This window comes from Schistocerca americana, chromosome 1 (assembly GCF_021461395.2).
Source record: "Schistocerca americana isolate TAMUIC-IGC-003095 chromosome 1, iqSchAmer2.1, whole genome shotgun sequence".
NCBI lineage: Eukaryota > Metazoa > Arthropoda > Insecta > Orthoptera > Acrididae > Schistocerca > Schistocerca americana.
In genome coordinates, this window is record NC_060119.1 from 307,957,834 (window position 1) to 307,981,589 (window position 23,756).

Sequence of the window (23,756 nt, forward strand, 5' to 3'; positions counted from 1 at the left end):
GGGGCAATGGTAAGGTACTGGATTCGTAACAGGGAGAATGACATTTCAAACAGCCCCTATGACGATCCAGATTTACATTTCTTGTGGTCTCCCTAAATCGCTTAAGGAAAATCCTGGCGGTTTCTCTTCGCCATCCATCTCTATTCCGAGCTTTTGCGTCGTTTCTTGTGACCTCATCACCGACGGTGTTTTAAACTCTAACCTTACTTCACCTGTTGATGTTTCTCCTCCCCTGCAATCTTTTCCACAGCCATGAAATGTCGCAGCTCTCGACGCAGAACTCTCTGTGCTGCCCGTGGTTGGCCTCTAACCTTCCAGTGAACTGGCTACTCTTAATGTCACGCAAATGCGTTTGCTACGGCGTCCTAGCTGTCTATAGCTCAAGTACAATGTGACAATCGCACATAGTTTTAATCACTACTCCCGAGACAGACTACTGCCAGAAAACATCGATCTCGTGCTAACGTGTCACTACGTTACGTTTCTCTGTATTGTCCCGCAATATTCCAGGCTACACCATATCGCTACGACCTATCGTCGCTCCGGGATATCTTTTACAAATATCAGTATACTTTTCGTCACAGTTCGTTTCTCTGGACATTCAGTGCATCGCTAACACGAGTTCGCTTTCGCTTGAACGCATGTATCGAGTGGTTATAATTAAAATGCAATCATTCACAGATGTACTTATCGTATGGTAGCGAAACTTGGTAGATATTCTAATAAGTAATTGAGAATATTATTTGTACTGTAAAAAATCCAATTAAGGCCACCAGGTGCTATTCGGCGTTGCATTCTGTTTTTATAATGGTAGGACACTCGGGCTATCTTTTACAAGCCATAACCAGCGTCAATAATATGACTATTGAGAAAACAGATCGTAAACTGTTTAGTGAAACTGCTTTATGTGACGGCAGCAATTATAGTGCCATATTGTGAGAGTGTCGCCCACAGAAGGGTCTGAAGAGAGACCTGCCGTCATTAAATGGCTTCAAGAAAATGATAATGAAATTCGAAAACACGGGGGAAGAGGAAGGCGTCCTACCCCGGTGGAAGCTATGGACGACTGACTGAACTGACCACGCAGCACGCAGCACATGCCTCGGGTAGTGCTAGTGCTCTTGCAGTCTCACGAAACGATCCACCCAATGGTCAACAGTACCGAAAGTTTTGCGGTCTGTATTACACTGGTACCCGTACATGATCCAGATGGTACAACGGCTGAAACCTCGTGATACGCAGCAACTTTCTGATTTGCTCTTCAGTTTCTGGCACGGATCGAATATGATGACACGCGGCCGAACAATATTCTACGGAGTGACAAGGCCCATCTGACACTACAGAACTGCCGAATTTGGTGTTCATTTAAACTGAGTGTTGTGCACGAAGAGCCATTGGACTTGCACTCTGACCGTGCGGGTGTGGATTTACAAGCGCCTTTATTCTTGGTCCATTCTTCTTTCAAGACAATACTACCAGAGGGACCGTCACGTTTGCATGTTATCGAAACCTTCTTGTACAGCATGTGATTCCTGCTCTCGAAGAGCGAAATTGTGTGAAAACCAATGTTTTCATGCGAGATGGATCAACACCTCATGTCACTCACGAGTGGAAGATATGCTTACTGCAATCTTTCAGGAACGTGTTATTTCCAGAGGTTTTTCAGATACATGGCCTGCAAGGTCACCTGACCTGAATCCATATGCCTTTTGACGTTTGGGATATCTAAAACAATGCATTTATCAGGAACACGTTCGACCTCTACCTCATCTGGAGACCAATATAAAGGAGCACTTTGTTCAAATTCCTCCGGAACAGCTGCGAGCAACTATTGGTAAGGTCGTTTCAAGGATTCTGCATTTCTTCGACGTCTCTAGTGCTCTTACTGAACGAATTGTGTAAGCGCCAGTTAGTAACAAAAAGAACGTTTTCCTATACGCGTCCATTCCTAATCCATAACATATGGAAGTATCTGTATGATTGAATAAATGGTCTCTCGTAAGGAAACTATGCATTTCCGGACATAAGTTCTTGGGGCCTTTTTTATTCCGTATCCTCTCATCAGTCAGTCCCTAGAGTTTGTACACGTTGGAAAAAATCACCCTGTATAACTGTATTGCAAGCACAGGGAAGAAATTTGGTCAAGTTAATTGACACGAACAATATTTGTTTGGAGGTCCTTCGAGGTGCCATTTGATGACACTGTGAAACCGTATCAGTAGCCATTTGACAAAATGAATAAAAGCCCAACAGCAGCATGTGTTATATAATATGTGAATTATTCTTTGTCCTATGGATACACATTATGTGTCTTTAAGCCGGCCGGTGTGGCCGAGTGGTTCTAGGCGCTACAGTCTGGAAACGCACGACCGCTATGGTCGCAGGTTCGAATCCTGCCTCGGGCATGGATGTTTGTGATGTCCTTATGTTACTTGGGTTTAAGTAGTTCTAAGTTCTAGGGGACTGATGACCTCAGAAGTTAAGTCCCATAGTGCTCAGAGCCATTTTTTGTGTGTCTTTAATGCAGTGGTTCTGCAACCTCATGCCGTTGATCATTGCTGATTCTTCCGCCTTTAGGGACGTTTTTACACCTCAAAGGTACGAGAGAGCCCTGAACCTCTGAAACTCCACCAAATACTTATTGAATCCATCCCATACAGAACTGCTGCTGCATTGAGCTCAATACTTGGACCAGTGCGCTATCAAGAAGGAGGTCGTAATGCTTTGACCCCTCATTGTATCCATGACACAGTTTCTGGTCAGACTATAAAGAACTGAGACCAAAAAAAAAAAAAAGGTTCAATTGGCTCTAAGCACTATGGGACTTAACATCTGAGGTTATCAGTCCCCTAGACTTAGAAATACTTAAACCTAACTAACCTAAGGACATCACACACATCCATGCTCGAGGCTGGATTCGAACCTGCGAGTCCGGAACCGCGCGACCGCTACGGTCGCAGGTTCGAATCCTGCCTCGGGCATGGATGTGTGTGATGTCCTTAGGTTAGTTAGGTTTAAGTAGTTCTAAGTTCTAGGCGACTGATGACCTCAGATGTTAAGTCCCATAGTGCTCAGAACCATTTTTCGAACCTGCGACCGTAGGAGCAGCGCGGTTCCGGACTTAAGCGTCTAGAACCGCTCAGCCACAACGGCCAGTGAACTAACTTGTTAAGTTAAATAACTGGACAAAATTTGTAGCTAATACGAAAAAGTTTGTGATGATATTTCAATGATGTTAGCCGAGAAAGATTACATCACTGTAATAAATAAATGCATGGACACAGTTATAGAAATGTCGTGGACAGTAGAGGGATAGTACTTGGTACACACATCAAAAAATGGTTCAAATTGCTCTGAGCACTATGGGCTTTAACGTCTGAGGTCATCAGTCCCCTAGAGCTTAGAACTACTTAAACCTAACTAACCTAAGGACATCACACACATCCATGAACGAGGCAGGATTCGAACCTGCGACCGTAGCGGTCGTGCGGTTCCAGACTGTAGCGCCTAGAACCGCTCGGCCACCCCAGCTGGCACACACATCAGTTTCTCTCCTTCACATAAGTAAACTAGAGTGTGTAGCTAGTCTTGCTGAAATTACAGTTGACCTTAGGGTGTAATAATTCCAGCATCAGTATTTGAAAGGAAAACTGAAGAAACTGTGAAGTCCCGAAGTTGTGTACAGTTCAAACTATTGTTACTACTACATTCATCTGCCAAGGCACTTAAGCCGAAGAGTAACATCCGAGTTTCCAAATCAGTCACGTAACAGAAGTTGAGAAAGCACTGGTACCGTGCAGGCGCATCGCGCTTCTATTTTATAAATGGGTTGTGTTCATGCACTTGGAGCCACTCTAGCTGTCACACCATGACCATTAATTCAGCTGCTCGCTGCGACATCTCCTATCGTAAAGCACAGCATAGAAAAGCTTTAGGGCTTTGTATATGTGAACCATACAGGGTACGAGAGAAAAGCTTTAGCCCTCCAGGCTTATGAATTCAGATAAAAGGTAGCGGTAGGGATACACAGGCGAGCGAAGATGCATTATTGAGTAGGTGCACCGTCAGTGCAACACTGGAATGAAATTGCCGAAACGTAATATGAATATCATATTATCACTCTGTGTCCTACCGTGAACCCACGGCAATTACTTCAATGAAGAACAGTTTTTAAAAATGGTTCAAATGGCTCTGAGCACTATGGGACTCAACTGCTGTGGTCATAAGTCTCCTAGAACTTAGAACTACTTAAACGTAACTAACCGAAGGACAGCACACAACACCCAGCCATCACGAGGCAGAGAAAATCCCTGACCCCGCCGGGAATCGAACCCGGGAACCCGGGCGTGGGAAGCGAGAACGCTACCGCACGACCACGAGATGCGGGCTAAGAACAGTTTTTGATTTGATATATGTGAAGTACATAAATACGAAATATCTAGCAAAACTCAGCATTGCCTTTCAAGTATAATATTTTCTTTATTACTCTCGCCTTTTTTGACGTTGCGTTTATTGTCCGCTGTGCATTAATTTCGATGTAATTACAATACTGAATTGTACTTGGCACACAATTCAGATACTCTTCTTTGTCTATATAAAATAAAAGGCGTGACTCTCACTGGAACTCGAGTTGACGTTAGATCGTAATAAATGCCGCAGCACCAGTATTAGAACGTAGTATCAAAAATGTGTTCGTGGAACTGCTCCTGTAGTGCACACAGAGCGCGCTAGCTTGCGAATCAGCGAGGTGAACCACACAAGGATCGAATCTGCGCAGCGTGTGAACACCCATGATTGGTACACAGGCCAGCCTCAGTATTCAGTACAGTGTTTAGGAAATTTCCCACGCTAGGAAATGCTGGGGCGGCTCCAACTTCAGTCTTAGAGAATGCAATAGTCAAAGAATTAAAATAAAAGTGCATTAACGCAAAGAATGAAGATTACATCACCCATAGGCAAACAGGACCCACCACTTTTCTCCATTAGGTTGCCTTGGCGACTGTGGCGTCAGGAAGGGCAACTGGCAACAGACTTAAATAATAAAATAAAATTTTCCGAATCTTGTAAAGCGGACCCCACGCTACACTGGATAAATACTAAGAAAAAAAAGAAAGATGATAAATGACTTCAAGGTGAGTGAAATCCCTAAAACGGTAGACTATTAAAAGCAAAGCGTAAGTCTACGGCGCAAGCCGATAAGTGTCGATGGAGGGTCATAAATACATCAAAGAAAGTTTTGAAGCACCCCAGTTCCGAAAACTCCTGAAGGCAGACGTTGACTGTGGATATTGTATCACATACACAGTCCCTTTGACTGTTCAGAGATGCCACTAAACCCGCCCAAAGATGTAAAGAAGCAAGCATGAGCAGCGCTTATTAGACGGAGAGGGTCCGAAAGCCGATCAGTTACAGTCATTCCACCAGGAAGGGAGTACACGATTCGTGTTGTCTGTAGTTCAACCATGCCTAGACGGTCAATACAGCGATTCGACCGCGTCTGCATTATTACTCAACGAGTGTCCAGGCGTCTCGAAGTGGAACCACAGCGATGTTGTTCGGACATGGAGGAGATACGGAGAGACAGGAACTGTCGATGACATGCCTCGCTCATGCCACCCATGAGCTACTACTCCAGTGGATAACCGCTACCTACGGATGATGGCTAGGAGGAACCATGACAGCAACGCCACCATGTTGGATAATGCTTTTTGTGCAGCCACAGGAAGTCATGTTACGACTCAAACAGTGCGCAATAGCCTACGTGATGCGCAACTTCACTCATGACGTCCATGGCGAGGTCCATCTTTACAACCACGACACCATGCAGCGCGGTACGGATGGGCCCAACAACGTGCCGAATGGACCGTTCAGGATTGGCATCACATTCTCTTCACCGATGAGTGTCGCATATGCCTTCAACCAGACAATCGTCGGAGACGTGTTTCGAGGCAACCCGGTCAGGCTGAACGCTTTAGATACACTGTCCAGAGAGTGCAGCAACGTGGAGGTTTCCTGCTGTTTTGGGGTACGCCGCTAGTGGTCATGGGAGGTGCCATAACGGCTGTACGATACGTGAATGCCATCCTCCGACCGATAGTGCAAGCATATCGGCACCATATTGGCAAGGGATTCGTCTTCATGGACGACAATTCGCGCCCCCGTCGTGAACATTGACAATGACTTCCTTCAGGATAACGACGTGGCTCGACTAGAGTGGCGAGTATGTTCTCCAGACATGAACCCTATCGAACATGCCTGGGATATACTGAAAAGGGCTGTTTATGGACGACATGACTCACCAACCACTCTGAGCAATCTACGTTGAATCGCCGTTGAGGAGTGGGACAAACTGGGCCAACAGTGCTTGTATGAAGTTGTGGATAGTATGCCACGACGAATACAGGCATGCATCACTGCAAGAGGACGTGCTACTAGATATTAGAGTTACCGGTGTGTACAGCAATTTGGACGACCACCTCTGAAGGTCTCGCTGCATTGTGGTACAACAGGCAATGTGTGGTTTTCATGAGCAATAAAACGGGCGGAAATAATGTTTATGTTGATCTACACTGCAGTTTTATCTACAGGTTCCGGAACTCTCGGAACCGAGCTGATGCAAAACTTTTTTTGATATGTGTACAAGGTGGTCCTTCTGCCCGTACCGATGTCGTTCTACGCAACCCCACAGGCAGGACAATGTTGTTGGCCTGTTAGCGCTGGAGATGTGAATCACTTTGTCAAAATGTCGAAGAAAAACTGGTACAGTATACGAAGACTTCGCAGACCTATTGAAGATATTTTGTTTAGGAAACTACTTGGGCACATTAAGGTGACGTATCATATATTAATTTTTCATTGGATTGTATGAAAGTTGTTACTTCCACTCCTCCCATTTTGATGTCTCCTGTTAGCTTTGTTGTTTCCGATGGGGAAACACACGTTATCAGCCAAAGTTTCTGAACCATTTACGAAATATGAATTTCTGTAAGCGGAATAAAGCTACAAAAACTTCCAAAACACGTATGACCACACTCCTAATTACACAAAGAAAGTTTGTAGACGAGAACAGAAGAAACTAAACGAGTTTGTTTCCTCCTGCCACTTTGAGAAAGGCTTTTGTTGGAACGAGGGTGCCTCCTTATGCCAGAAGCCTTCGGTTGCCGTTGAATATAAATTTTAGTTAGAAAGTATGCAGTTGTTGTGACCCAATCCAGGACGCAGGATGTTCTGATTACCAGTTCAATACCTAGAGGCCAAGGGGTTTTAATGAATCAAAAGAGAGGAGAATGTCGCAAGAATCGCACAAGTTTGTTAGTGAAAACCACTGTGATTGTTTTGAAAATAATCTATCCAGCACGACCAAATTTATTCGTCACGAAATGAACTGTTTTAGCTGACATCAGTCGTACTGAGGTCACACCTGAGGATGGTCGATGTCTCTTCCGCAACCGGTCACTCCGTTAAAAACAAATGATTGTTAAGGATAATTAGATTATTCTGTATTGGGAAGCAGTGCAATAGGTCTGTAAATTTTCAGTCGTGTTTATATTTTCTTGAAATCAGTATGTAGTCTCGTGGTGAAGTTAAAAATGCAGTGTCATAAGGATGCCGTTTTGTTCTGGTAGATACAGCGTTCAGTCATTCTGAACCAGACCACAGTCTCAGTAGCTTTGACACCGCAAGAAGCATCACTCAGTACCTTCGACAAAGTTGTGGGGTACATAAATATCAGTGGTAAGCGACTTACGAGATTGGGGAAGAGTGATTACTCCACAACAGAACTGTTATATAGCCACAATCACGACGAAATTCAACGATGCCTTAGAGTCAATTGTCTACAGAAGTTGCTGTTTACTGGCAGACTGTTAATAGGACGCGCAGATGAGTTGCTGCGTGTGCTAAACTTCTGTCAGTGCGTGTTGTGTTCAGGACAGTGTAAACCCTAGCTTGTTTATTGTGCCGTAGTAAAAGTAGAGACTAAACCATGAAAAAGTGGTGGATGTGCTCTTTACACCGTGTAGAATAATTCTGGTCAAAGTTTCAACCAGAGTGAAAGTAGAAACAGTCTGCTGTTGTTGTGGTCCTGGAGTGGACAAGACTGATGATGCATACAGATTTACAGTTTCGTCAGCGCTCACATGAATACCGTCAACGACCAGAGATTCAGAGATGTGGCGTAAGAACATTTCCCTTTTATATGATATAAATTCTTTCCGCATCAAGGTGCTTTTGGGAAAGAACTTTTGCAGATAATTTATCCATCACAATGTCAGTTCACAAGGTTTCTGGGTGTCAACTACACTGATGAGCCAAAGGAGGTTGTACACCTGCCTAATATCGTGTAGGACTCCAGCGAGCACCTAGAAGTGCCGCAACACGACGTGGGATGGACTCGAATGATGTCTGAAGTAGTGCTGGAGGAAACTGACACTAAGAATCCTGCAGGGCTGTCCATAAATCCTTAAGAGTACGAGGGGGTGGAGATCTCTTTTGAATAGAAAGTTGCAAGGCATTCCAGATATGCTCAATAATGTTCATGTCTGGGAAGTTTCGTGGCCAGCGCAAGTGTTTAAACCCAGAAGAGTGTTCCTGGAGTCACTCTGTAGCGATCTTGGACGTGTGGGGTGTCGCATTGTATTGCTGGAATTGCTCAAGTGCATCGGAATGCACTATGCATATGAATGGATACAGATGATTGGACAGGATGCTTACCTACGTTTCACTTGTCAGAGTCGTATCTAGACGCATCAGGGGTCCCATATCACTCCAACTGCACACGCTCCACACCATTACAGAGCCTCTACCAGCTTGCACAGTCCCCTGCTGATACGAAGGGTTCGTGGATTCGTGATGTTGCCTCTGTTCCCGTACACGTCCATCCGGTCGATACAATTTGGAACGAGACTCGTCCGACCAGGCAACATGTTTCCAGGAACCAACAGTCCAATGTTGCTTTCTGTCGTGCAGTCATCAAGGGTACACGAGTGGGCCGTCGTTTCCGAAAGCCCATATCGGTGATGTTTCAAAGACTGGTTCGCACGCTGACACTTGTTGATGGCCCAGCATTGAAATCTGCAACAGTTTGCGGAAGGTTGCACTTCTGTCAAGTTGAACGATTCTGTTCAGTCGTCGTTGGTCCCGTTCGTGTAGAATCTTTTTCCGACCGCAGCGATGTCAGAGATTTGATTTTTTGGAGGATTCCTGATATTCACGGTACACTGGTCAAATGGTCGTATGGAAAAATCCCCACTTCATCGCTACCTCGGGGATGCTGTGTCTCATCGTTCGTGGCGCAGTCTATATCGACACGTTCAAGCTCACTTAAACCTTGATAACCTGCCATTGCAGCAGCAGTAACCGATCTAACAACTGCGCCAGACTCTTGTTGTCTTATATAGGCGTTGCCGACCGCAGCGCCGTATTCTGCCTATTTACATGTTTCAGTGTTTGAATACGAATGCCTATATCAGTGTCTTTGGTGCTTCAATATGTATACAGAGGGTGAATCCGAAATGCAAACACAATACTTCTGTTGATCAGCGATTTATTCTCAGTATTTTGATGCAAAGAACCCGTGGTCTCTAGTGGTTCGTTGCATAGTAATAGTGTACATGCGATTTATTCGGTTTATTAACTATGCTATCTCTGTTACCGCGAAACAAATCTGTAACATGAAATCACCAATATGTACAACACAAAACAGAGTCGTCTAATGAAACAATTCTCACGTGCAAAAGTATTGTGACGTGATTGCCATCGATGTAGGAACAGCTCAATATAGCGCTGATGTCGCTTTTGCGTGGCATTCAGAGAACCCGTAAACGTGGTGTACATCGGCCAACTTTCCGTAAGTAAGCCAATTCCTACTGCTGTGCACCATCGTTAACTTACGATTAATACTGCCAGAAAGCAAACCCAAGACAGAACCGAACAATACTGAATCCAAAGGAGAAGACGAACATTAAAATGGATATTACTGTTGTCTACAGCAGTAACATGAGCGGAACAAGACCTAAAGTGCATTTGCACTGTTGTGCACAGCATCCAGTGCAACACACATACAAAGCTCGAGACAGGACGAGTCACTCCCTCACTGTTCTCCACATTTAAGGGTACAATTTAATGTTGATTTCTCACCTAAGACATCGAGTTTGTGAGACAGTAGGAAGTTCTCAACATGAGGTGCACTGATGGAAGCGTATATGTTGTTAATGCATGCAAGATTTTTATGGTTGCTCTCCTTCGTATGGTTTTTTTTCCTTGAGTTGAGAAGAACCAGGCAATTTGGTCATTTAACAGTAAATCTTGCAGTGGACATTTGGAGCTTAAAGCCACGCACTGCTTTAGGGATAGGAACGTCCTGAAGCACTTACTGGGGACAAAATGCTGGGCCCAAGAACTTCTCGTAATAGTGTGCAGACAATGCATTTGGTCAAAGAGGCAAAGAAACGGCCTACCTGGGTCTACCTGTCAGGCGCCTCTTGCCATAGCAGGGGACTCAAGAGAAATCTAGGTCGCCCAGCCAATGCATTACGACAGTGTAGTAAATGCTCATGGAGAACAGAGATGGCTCCCATAAAAATATAGTGAATCTTCATGTTCACTGTGGACTGGACACTATCGAGGGAGCCATCAGGTGGTGTCGTCCCTCAGCTTGCAGAGTTTTTTGGGAAGGCTCAGGTCTTCAAAACTATTTTAGAAGAAAAGCAACATTTATGGCAGCTCTGCAATGGTGCATGTTAGGACACGAAAGCACTTCTCTTAGGTTAGCCGGGGCCCCTGAACGACACACAGTAAGATTCAGGTCATCCGGATAATGGTCTCCATGATAATCATTTTGGAGCTATATGGAAACTGAATATAATATGCAGCCTACGCTGTCGGGGGAGAAAAACAAGGTGGGAGCAAAATGTATCCTCCTACCTGTGTGGGAATTTGCAAGTCAAGGAGTCGACGCTTCACCTCATATGGGAAGAGCCTTGATTAGGATCTGCCGATGAATGGAGCAGATACGTTAGAGGGGAGATATGAAGCTCATGGAATCTTACGATCGGTACAAGACCCTTGTGGGGGCAGTTTTGAGAGTGCTTTACTGGAGTTTCCCGAGGTTTGATGGATAGTGAGGAGAGGATAAGCCAAGTCTTCTGATTCAGACTCTGGTCTGGAGAGGATTCTGGTCTTGATTTTTGTTACGAGTGGGGTGCACTTGGGATTCTTGTCCTGAGGGTGACTTCACGTTAGTAGTATTGGTCTTGAATGTGAAGCCAGTGGCAAGGTCTCAGCTGTAATGCCAGTTTAGACTTCAGTCATCACGGGCAATTCGCTCTGCCGAGAGAGGGCAATTTTATGTGTGTCAGGTCTGCTGCTTTGACTGTCACATGTGGGAGTCTGTCGAAAATTCAGGGATCCAATAGAGAGTAATAGCGATCCGTCTAATAGCTTGCCAGATGAGACTTTGCGTATTTCGTACCCGCGATAGGGGATTACAGGCGAAGCATATCGCCGCTCTTCAGACGCTGAAACCACAACCACCACATGAGACAGCACCACATATAGAGAAAAGGGGTCCTGTAATGACGGCTGGGGTGGCCGAGCGGTTCTAGGCTCTACAGTCTGGAACCGCGCGACCGCTACGGTCGCAGGTTCGGATCCTGACTCGGGCATGGGTGTGTGTGATGTCCTTAGGTTAGTTAGGTTAAAGTAGTTCTAAGTTCTAGGGGACTGATGACCTCAGAAGCTAAGTCCCATAGTGCTCAGAGCCATTTGAACCATTGTTTTTGGTCCTGTATTGCCGCTCCGGCTTATTAGGGGAAACAATATCACAATACCCCATTTGTTATTAGCTGCAACAACGTAGAATAACTTCTGTATAGAGTAAATCCATCAAATTCTTTTTAGTGCTAGATAATTTCAGATTGCGATACCCGTGTTTTGAGCCAGAGAAATAGTTCAATCAGACAAATGTTAGACACTGCCAACCAGCCAACACTCAAGCGAATGTTAACTGCTTGTAGCATATCTGTACTGCCATCAGTTTATGTTTTTTTTTTGTCATCAAACATCTATTTTTTGTCCTATTTTTAATCGATAAACTTGTGTCATAAGTCTTATAAAAGATCAATCCTGTGTTGATATATTAACCACCCATCAACAAAAATGGTTCAAATGGCTCTGAGCACTATGGGACTCAACTGCTGAGGTCATTAGTCCCCTAGAACTTAGAACTACTTAAACCTAACTAATCTAAGAACATCACAAACATCCATGCCCGAGGCAGGATTCGAACCTGCGACCGTAGCGGTCTTGCGGTTCCAGACTGCAGCGCCTTTAACCGCACGGCCACTTAGGCCGGCACCCATCAAAAACTGATTAAAATACTGACAGGGCCACCATTTCATTAATATTATTTCAGCGTTCAAGTTTATTTGAATTCTGGTTAATGTGATAACCTCTAATGCAGGCTGTCAACAACAAATACGGTCAAAGGACAAAATCAATTTAGTATAGACGTGATGCATGTAGTCAAGTGGAAGTAAGAATAGTTAAAATGATTGCTGTCAGGGCGGTAACTCAGAGTCGCCTGTCACCTTCCAAAACATATTGCGAGTTTAGTGTAGTCTTACTGCCACGATCCTGAATTGATGGCACCTTTTGTGACCGTCATATGCAATTTTCTTTAAAAGGCTTCTGTTTTCACATGTTGAAATTCAGCTGGTGCACTGAGGTAAAACAGTTACGCGTAACGATAAGAATTGCTGGCGCCAACTACATTGATGATTTGTAAATTTCGTGTGTGTTGTTAGTTCGTATTCTTACTCGTTTGTTGTGATGTCTGTGACATTTGGTGATTGTTCCTGACGGAGAGCGGCAGTGTGTTAACATGTGTGATGGTAGATTATCTGTGTATCTTTCATTTCATCGTAGATTAAGGCTGTTTTATTTGATAAGCGTCATCAGGGAGTTTGAATTAGTGGTCCGCCAGAGCAAATTTTCTGGTAGCATTGTGTGGCATTGCGAAGCGGAGCAATTGAAATCTCTAGGGAGTAGAAATCTGAATGCATGCTCACTAGAAGCAAGACACGTTTGCTCCAAAGTAGTGAGTACATTCGAATCACACCACAAATGGATCGAAGTCAGAGAGTTATCATTGATCAAGACAAAGTGATACATATTAACGACCTAGGAGACAATCTGAGTAGCACTCTTAGATTGTTTGCAGATGATGCTGTCATTCACTGTCTTGTAAAGTTATAAAATGACCAAAACGAATTGCAAAATGATTTAGGTAAGATATCTGTATGGTGCGAAAAGTGGCAAGTGACCCTAAATAAACAAAAATGTGAAGTTATTCACATGAGCACTAAAAGAAATCCGCTAAATTTCGATTACGCGGTAAGTCACACAAATTTGAAAGCTGTAAATTCAACTAAGTACTTACGGATTACAATTTCAAATAACCTAAATTGGAACGATGACTTAGACAATGTTGTGGATAGAGCAAACCAAAGACTCATTGGCAGTACACTTAGATGGTGCAACAGGTCTACTAAATAGACTGCTTACATCCGCCCAATTCTGCAGTGTTGCTATGCGGTGTGGGATCCGCATCGGTTGGGACTGCCTGATGACATCGAAAAAGTTCAAAGAAGGGCAGCTCGTTTTGTATTATCGTGAAATAGGGGAGATAGTACCACAGACATGCTACGTGAATTGGAGTGGCAATCATTAAAACAAAGGCGTTTTTCGTTGTGACGGGATCTCATGAAATTTCAATCACCAGTTTTCTCCTCCGATTGCGAAAACATTCTGTTGTCACCCACATACATCACGATGAAATAAGAGAAATCAGGGCTGGCACAGAAAAATTTAAGTGCTCGTTTTTCCCGAGCGCCGTTCGAGAGAGGAACGGTAGAGATACAACTTTCAAGGTGGTTCATTGAACCCTCTGCCAGGCACTTTATTGTGAATAGCAGAGTAATCACGTAGCTGTAGATGTAGACTTCTCTGTCGAATGTGGTAGCTGACTGTACGGATATGTCAAACGCAGAATTTTCTGATTATAACGAGGTACTTCAGTCAGACAATGAGCGCGAAGGTGAACGGCAGTAGAGCGCTAGGAAGAATCTGTAGGAGTAGGAAGAGATACCCTAGAGAGAGTGGCAGATCATATTAACGAACAGTGCGACACAGAACGATGGAATCGCGTTCGTCTAGTCCTGGAGGTATCAGCAGAGGATCTCAATTTGAGGCCCTCGTGCATTTCATGCAGGAAGCGGAGAAGAAGATACAGGCGAGAGAGGAGGTAGCCATGGAGGTCGTGAAGGAATTAGTCACTAAGGAGACGAAGGAGATACGGATGGTAGCTGAACAGCTTGTTCAAAAATACAGGGCACGTTCAGAAGTAGTCGCAGGAGTTATAGAAGAGGTGCAAAGCGTCAAGAAAACATGGACAGTGACGCAAGAGGCGCGGACAAGCCGAAACGCGACACCAGGAATGCAAGATATACTAAGAATCCCAAGGTGCAAGAACGGACGGTTTGTTTGTGAAAGAACAAATAAAACAGGCCAAAACCGAACTGTGCGAAACCAAAACGGTTCTTGCTACGCTACAAAAACGGCGAAGAAGGACCGTCCAAGAAACGCAAGAAAAAGTCGGCGAGAACGTGAAGTGCATCGAGCAGATGGAGAACAAACCGGCAGAAATATCAGAGATTAAACACGAGCAGACTCGGATCACCTCACAGCAAAATGAGGTAGCAAAAGATGTCCAGGAGGCATGTCACTGGGTTGCGCAATTAGAATCACGATCTCGTACGGCAGCTCTCCTCTATGATCAGGGAAGGAGATTATGATGGGCAGAAATCTAGAAGAATTAGGTTTTTATAGTCCGGTACTTTGAGACGCTAATTAAGAAGAATCGGTTATTGACCCAGCCGTACAGTTTACAAAGAAATTATGATTCACTGTTACATCAAATTACCTCTGCACTACCAACAACTTCTCATCGGAAGGTGCAACGATTCTATTGAATCCTTCAAGAGCGCGCTACGCGAATTATGCTATATGACCGAGATACAAAACGCAAGAGTCTGGAACTGAAACGATGACCGCCAAACTCATCAGAAAGGGACAACAACAGGCGAAATGGGGAAAATTATCGATCACGGGAAAACCAAAACTCGAATTATAGAATGAGTATCCAGCCACATTTAGAGAACAGAGATAGGCGTGGCAAATTACAACGATAATTACAACCAATGACAAAAAGGAAACTGAAGAGAATAATGAAATCCAAACCAGTTGCAGCGAAATATTGGAGAACTACAACAGCAAAGAAACATTTGGCAGAATAACAGTCGAAGGCAGAAAGAAATCCAGCAAGGTCGTAATATTCAGATTAGGACACACAACCCGTCACAGGGGAGACGAAGCAGAAGTTTAAATAACAACTGTCGCTCGGGTGTTGCTTGCGGACAGAGCTTAATACAAGACCGCAGGAGCAATGGGACCGAGCAATGTCGTCATGGTAGAATATAAAGACATAAGAGAGCTTTTGCGTGAGGAAAAAAAATCATTACATGACCGGACCTACATCATATTACTCAAGTCACTGTAGGCAACATCAATCTGACAGGAATTGTGGACAGTGGAAGCCACGTTACGGTGACCTCGGATGCATTGCAAATCACCCATGACCAGCAGTCACGCTGAAGAAAACGATAACCACTGGCACATTGAGAGGAAAGCACAGGGAGATGCGGATATAAGCCCAGATGATGTTCAGCTGCCACGGCTTATCATTGAAACAAACTTTCTGGTCGCCCCTTCGTTGGCAATTGAAAAAATATTCGACGTGGATTTCCTGAAACAACATCAGGCCGTATTGGATGTGGGACGAAAAGAGCTCACATTCTAAAAGTGGTGTCCAGAAAACTTCATTTGCTGATCACGTAACATGGACGTAAATTCCTGCCGAATGCCTCAACCTAAGTTACACCACAGAACGGGGGAAAGATGGTAAATAATCACGGCGTGATGAGCGTTGTCGCACCGCGCAAGGAGATGAACAAACTTTACGGGAGGTGCGCCATGTGATTGATAACAAGTTAGGGAAACTAGACCACATTCCAGTGAATGGCAAGGAAGACATGGAAGTAATATTACTTGAAAACGCGGGTGTATTTCTACCGAAAATGGAAGCTATCCATAATTTTGATATGCATTCCGAGTGCACGAATACACAAAAATCTCCATGCCACCTTACCACATTCCTCTTGCCTATTGTCAGAACGTTTTCTTAGAGATGAAGAGGACGCTAGACGATGAGACGATTGAACCAGTAACCTCCATGTACAACAACACACTCACGGTAGTAGAAAAGTTTAATGGCTCAATCCGTTTGGTGCTATATTCACGCCAAATTAATACCAACGTGGAACCAGAAATAGATCGTCCTGAGAAACGGGAGGAACTCCTACGAAACATCCATGGTGTGACAGTATTCAGTCGCTCGACTTACGGCCCAGTTTCTGGCAAATTACACTTCTCCCAGACTGCAGGAAATACACTCCAATTCAAAGGGCTACCATTCGGCTTAAATGTGTCCTCAGCTGCCTTCATTAATGAACTTGAAGGTAATCTTAACGCATTCCGTCAAAGAAAGAGTCTCTGCTTATGTAGAAGATCTCTCAATTGCGAAACCGAGGTGGAAAGTACACAATGTGGTCTTAAGGGAAATACTACAGATCTTCAAGGAGTGTAGCTTAACAGCCAACATCACGAAGTCGTGTATTGGGATCTCACGAGTAAAATTCATTGGCCTTGTCAGCACCACGGAAGGAATCTCGCCAGATCCGGACAAGATCGGGGCGATAGCAAAATTTGCAGTGTCAACAACAAAGAAACAACTCCATGGATTTCTCGGTGTCGCAAATTTCTATACGAGTTTCATTCAAGTGAAGGAATTAGCTACAGCGCCATTGTGCCAGCTCACAGGAAAGAAGGCGCCATGGGACTGGGACGATGTGATGGGAGGTGAATTTCAGACCCTCAAAGCTGCTCTGGTCAATGCACCGATGTTGAACGCACCCAAATATGGCGGAGGAATTTTGCGTGGCAACAGGCAGCTCATTTTCTGGTGTAGGCGTAGTAATTTTCCTGAGATATCATCAAATTCGGAACATGGTGCATAAGACCATTGCTTTTGGAAGCCGTGTCCTCAATTAATGTGAGAGAAACTCCTCGGTAACGTAGTTGGAAGCGTAATACCAGGATAGTAGGACATTATTACAAATGCACAGTCAAGTTCAACTGTGGGAGTGGCGCAAACCCATTAGAAGTAGAATACTACAGCCTCTAAAAAAAAGTTGGCGTTTGAGAATTACGTCACCCCGAGCGTAAAGGACCAATATAAGCATCCAGCTCTGCTTACTCTGAAGAAATGCTTAAAAGATAGGAAGGAAACTAAGCTCAGGCAGTTATAGCTATTAGTGGAACGGAATATTGTTCTTTCACAGTAAAGCAGAAGGAGAACGCTGGCATTTTTGCATTCCAGATGAGCTTGTGAACAAGATTATCCGGCACACTCACGTTAGCCATTCACATTTTGGAACCAGGAAATGCCATCTGAAATTACTCACATTGTGCCACTTTAAAAATATGGAGGGACGAATTCGAAAGGTTTTGGCGATGTTTAAGGCCTGTCAGAAACTAAAGCATTATGGAGTGACAATGCAGACATATCTGTGCCGCATAATTCCAACCAAACTAAAACATCTCGCTACAACCGGTGTAATGGGCCTTCTTGGTTGCAAAGGTGGATTATACAGGGTGAGTCACTAATTATTGCCACCAAGAATAACTCCGAAAGTACGATAGGAGCTGAAAAGTCTGTGAGACAAAAGTTGCATGAGACAACGGCACGACACTTGGGATGTTTTCCTACGCGACTTCGAGAACGTGATGAACGAATTGCAACAAGGAGTCACTAAGATAGCACCAGTGACTGTTCCTAAGAACAGGCAACCATGAGATCTAATCCATAATGTTGTAAACTTTTCCCCTCCCCCCCTGAGAACACAAGCAAATTGTTGGCCTGGCACTAAGGAGGCTGCGTGAGGCGGGAGAAGAAAGGAAAGAGGTCTGGGATAAAAGAGCACGCGTTAGGGAATTATTCATTGGTCAAAAAGTGCTGATTAAAAATTTCCGTCTTTCTAACAAGCAGAATCAGTCGTGCCACAAGTTCTACCCTGTCTATAGCGGACCTGTGCAAATCCGCAGGATTGCTTACATGAACACACTGGAACTCGAAACATTGAAATCAAGGAAGTCTCAGGGCATTCACCTTATCTGTTATGTGAAACCGTTATAGAATAGGTGTTTATAGTTGTTCAGCTAGATGAGAATCAATTTGTACGTAGATCTTCAATGGATTAGTAAATTCTAGGTGATATTGTGTAGCACGGTTTGCATTATTCGTTTCTAGAATTTCTCAAATTGATGTATTTGTAATTCTCATTTTCTTAGCTTGTGGTATGACTCCTTGAGAAACATGGTCAAATGAGTAGTGTAGCTGTTACATCATCATACCAGTGAAAATCAAAGTCAGCATTGAATAGAAATTCGTCATAAGTGATACCTCTTCTTACTAACTGACACCTTTCTGTGTAGCATGATAACTTCTGCACATGGACCGAACTGATCCCTCGATCCAACCAGCATTTACCATTGCGACAAATGGCCATTATGTCTTTGGACCACACTGTTGTTGTCCATCATCACGATCCAAGGACTATAAGAATGTTGATATGAAACGACTGCAGATTCAGCTGTATGGTTCTCATAGTAGTGTCTTCATAATATAACTACGGCCTGTGGGAGAATTTCAGTCCCTTTTCCGCGGTATCTTATGCGCTGCCCAAGAGGCGAGTGTTCATTACTTTCACCGTTCGGGGATGACAAGATTGCGGCCATGCCACTGCTCATATTTATCACAGTTTTCGGTTGTGTTATGAGTGTTATTAGCTGCACACATATTAGGTGCGTGTAGACGCTAGTTTTGCTGCCATTCCAGGCTATCGCCAGTCATGTGATGAGGCTTTTTTCGAGGTCTTTGGGTTTTGCTGGCACCTAGAGAGCGCCATAGGCAAATCACACTATGAGGGTTGAGCACATACATTGCGAGTCACAGTGGTGTGACGTATCCCAATGTTCAGAAAAGGAGGGCAGCAGGAAGAAAGGTCCATTGGTGAAGATGAGGACCGACCTACATCCGAGAACTAAATTTACCTTTTTGTATTTTATTGCAGCTCCGATAAGACAAGAGGAAATAGGAGACGTTTTTGTAACATGCAGAGTAACAAGTAAGCGGGTACTAATGACATTTGCAAGTATCAGATACGTGAATGCAGGAGCAGGTGTTATGAAGACAGAGCATCTATGCAGAGAAATGAGAGCATGGTTTCAGACAACTTCGGTATTGAGAGAAAATGCCACTGGAAGTGCCAAGAACAGGAGGAGTGTGTCACAATCTAAGAGTAGAGAGGGCTTAGAGGTAAGATGTAGGGTAAAGAGAGTACATTAAGTGTTGTGTCGAAACAGCTTGTTGTGTGAAGAGTGGATGCTGTGCCAGTCTATCATAGGGATAATGCGAGATGAGAAATGAGACACTTCACACCATTTATTTAAGACAAGTATAAATGTTAACCATCTCATGTTTAGGTCACTATGATAATAGATACTCTTCTTTTCATTTTTTGTTATATCTATCACATAAGCAATTACATATGTGCTCTCAGTGTATGTATTCAAAGAGCTTGTTTTTTGGTTGTTATTTATTCATAAGAAACTATGTATGTAGAGCTTTGTGAAACAGTGGCACTGAGGACTGTACATATTTTTCCAAACTGTCAACCCTGCTATTAATGCATCCTGTGTGGCATTGCAAGGAAACACCCTGCAGGTGGTGATGACAAAATGGCAGCCTGAAGGAAAATGTATGTGGCGCCGCGGATCAGAGATTTGCCGAATGGAGAGCCCTTCATCAGCACTGAATGATTGCCAGAACAACTTGGGGTTTACCTGCCGCATTAGCAGGGAGGCGAAAGTGAAAGTGGGTGAGGGTGCCCTGTGCTGCAGCTACCATAAACCAGCCAGCCCCAGGTGGCTGTGAAGAGAGGCAGGTGCCGAGTAAATAACAGCTGAAATCGACCACCCACTAAGTAGTTGTGAATGGGTCTGCCGGACTTAATGCTTGTTCCTAATGTTACGATGTGCCTTCAGAGGACCCGCAGGTGAGCCAGCACCATAACGAGACCCAGAGGGATTCGCTAGGCGGACACATGTACAGGCGGCATGCAGAACCAGGTGGCCATGATACAGATGAGTTGCTTCTGCAGCCATGTACTATGATGCGGACAGGCACCAGCGATAGTGGAGACACCCCAAGTTACCCACTGGCACAGTGGGAGAGAGGAATTCCTCACTAGAACATGGGTTGCCATGCTGTCTCACAACCTAATCCAAGAGGAGACTGCACTCTTTCAGTTGCCGGATCGAGAGCTGAGACAGGGTCTGAGACATCACTACCTGAGTTGGAGCGCCGTGAAACTGCGCCAGGGTCTCATTCTTTCCCACTAAATGTCATGTCCTCACGCCAAAAATGGCGCCAGACTGCCAATTGGTGCCAGTTCGAGCTGATGCCAACAACTAAGCTGCTGTGGACCAGATGGAGGACCAAAGTCATCTGCTGCTGCTGCTGCTGCTGCTGCTGCTGCTGCTCCTACAAGTGATGAGTGAAAAGTGACCCTCACTCTGGCATGATGTTGCTGAATCTTGATTCTTCAGCAAGACAACAGATCAGTTGTGTATTTAGTGCCATGTTCCAGCTGTGTGTCTTTGTAAATGTAACACGTCTCCCCACATACACTTGTGGAGGGAGTGGTAGGATGATTCATGTTTCAGACATTCATGTAATCTTGTATTTGCTTTTGAAATTAATTTTTCACAGCTAATCTGGTGTAGATAACACTGTTCGACATGGGTTCTATTTCTGATATTAAAGTATGTGCTTCTATACCATTTTATCGTGGGAAATTCAAATATGTAAACAAAATATCGTTGTCAGGGATACTTTTTATGTAATATGTATATATATACGTATATTCACAATTCATGGCAATCACAGAGACTTTATAGAGAAATACGGGTATGTTGCCGCATCCAGTAGTGATAGAACGTGATAATTTCTTGTGCAACAGCAGGTGGGAAGAATCAGACATCATTAGGTTATCCCCCGCCACAGCTATGTCATTAAGACCACCTGAAACATCTCATTAACTCGAACGGCGACAGCCGGTCGCTGCCTCGGCAGTAAAGCTTCACGCCTCCTAGGGGCAGGTGTATCGAGTTTACGACAGTGGTGTTAGCCGCAATTTGTGTCAGTCTTAACGAGTGGGTGTTTTGGCTGACAAATTACTGTCTGTCATATTTCCGAGCATGGTTGAATTTTTTAGTTCCTGTGTGGAAACTGATTGAGCCTGGTGCTGAAGGTAAAACTACTGCTTGTTTTTACACATCAACGTTCCTCTAGTTCCCTACTATTAATTTAATACAGGTGTAGTACCAAAGTGGTATTTTTAAATTTGCAGAAATGCCGCGTCATCGTGGATGTCGATATAAGCCAGAAAACTTCTGCTACATCTGTGGGAAGTTCACTTTTGCCAGAGATAGGAAGAAAATTTTTTCAGTCATAAAGAAAGCATACAAACATTTTTTTGGAGTAGAGGTAGGAGACCAATATAAAGAATGGGCACCACATTTCTGTTGTGCTACATGTTACTGCTAACTAATTCAGTGGTGGAAAGGTAAAGAGAATGTGGCGTTGTTTGCTGTTCCCATGGTGTGGAGGGAGCGTAAGGACCATGTTACTGATTGTTATTTCTGTCTAACAAAAATTCAGGGTTTTACAAACAAAAAGTCGAAGAGGCACATTGTTCACCCAGATCGGCCATCATCGAGAATGGAAAGTATGTGCAGATTTCAAGGTAATTGCTATGGTACTGGGAATGCAACAAGACTACACAAATTATGCCTGTTTTCTTTGCGAGTGGGATAGTCGAGACCGAAATTCTCACTACGTGAAAAAGAAATGGCCTAGGTGAAGATGGAAAGTTGGCGAAAAGAATGTACAACGTGGAAGTCTGGTAGCTCCTGAATATATACTACTTCCACCGCTTCACATCAAACTTGGCCTTAGAAACAATTCGTGAAGGCCATGGATCCAACAGGCTGTGGGTTTGCATATTTAGCTACCAAATTCCCCCGTCTTTCAGCTGCAAAAATAAAGGAAGGCGTATTTGTGGGCTCACGAATCAGGGAGCTGCAGAAAGACGCAAATTTTGAAGCATGTTTAACTGATAAAGAAAAAACCGCATGGGACTGTTTCAAGATGGTGTCGGAAAACTTCCTCGGAAGAAGAAGAGCTACTACCTACAAAGCAATGGTGAAGGATATGATCAAGGCATATCAGGATTTGAGGTGCAATATGTCTTTGAAGGTACATATGATGGACTCTCATGTGGACTACTTCACAGAGAGTTGTAGTGACGTATCGGATGAACATGGGGAAAGACTCCATAAAGACATTTCTACCACAGTAAGGCGCTATGAAGGGGAGTGGGTACCTTCTATGTTAGCAGATTATTGCTGGAATATCATTCGAGAGGAGAAAGATTCACAATACAAGTGAAAAAAGTGATGTGCATTACAGGGCAGTGGCTCCTTGTTTGTCAATTTTCTGTAATTTCTCATGTCAAATAAGTGGTTCAAAGTGTATACACACAGGTTACTGTGTTATATGTTAGATCCCACCCTCCATTAATGTGATGAACTTATAACATCATCGACTGCTACGGTCGCCGGTTCGAATCCTGCCTCGGGTATGGATGTGTGTGGTGTCCTTAGGTTAGGTAGGTTTAAGTAGTTCTAGGTTCTAGGGGACTGATGACCACAGATGTTAAGTCCCATAGTGCTCAGAGCCATTATAACATCATAAAGACGTGCATTTGTTTGTCGAATTTCACCTCACGTTTGCTGCACTATATCAGAAACTGAAACGAGAAATAAAATTCCGATTACTCATAAACTATCCCTGACAGAAAAAAACCAAAAACAGTTTTCAATTCAGCACTCAAAATACAACTAGGATCACAATATTTTTTATCAGAAATAGAAAAAAAGGTTTTTTTTGTAGAACAGTGTAATTTGACAAGCATTCGTTAAGTAACTTAATGAGAATGATTTTCCAAGGTCTTGGAGGTAGAACAAACAATATTATAGTGCCATAGGAAATAAGTACAACAGATGACACATTTTATTCATTTATTTAAATTTTGAGAATGAAAGTGTTTCGTTATAATTATTGTCCACTTATGTGCCAAGGATGACTGAAACCTTATGTATGACTAAGCAGGGATAAATCACTCAGGCAGAGAACAGGTACAAAATCCACAGAATTGTAATGGGATAAGGGACATTAGCTGTCTTTGACCTTAGACATTGTGTGAGTGAGTAAAAGAAAATACTGCTGCAAAGCCTTTTAATCGGTAAGTTATTGTCTATCTGAAGGCTGGGATGTAGCAACGACCCTTGGGTCTACATGACTCATACTACACTCAGCAATATTCACCTATACGACGTACAGGCATGCAGCATTGTGTGAGTGAATGACCCTTTATGTGTGGATTTGGTTGGCTAAG

The 23,756-nt window shown here is 43.8% G+C and overlaps 1 protein-coding gene across 1 annotated transcript in view; it reads right to left on the reverse strand.

Annotated features, from left to right (window-relative positions):
* Positions 1 to 23,756, reverse strand: part of LOC124545621 (glucose dehydrogenase [FAD, quinone]-like) — a 127,962-nt gene that overhangs the window by 71,611 nt on the left and 32,595 nt on the right. The window contains exon 3 of the mRNA XM_047124603.1: positions 20,672 to 20,779. Coding sequence (XP_046980559.1) covers positions 20,672 to 20,779 — 108 coding nt within the window. The remainder of the gene's footprint in view (positions 1 to 20,671; positions 20,780 to 23,756) is intronic.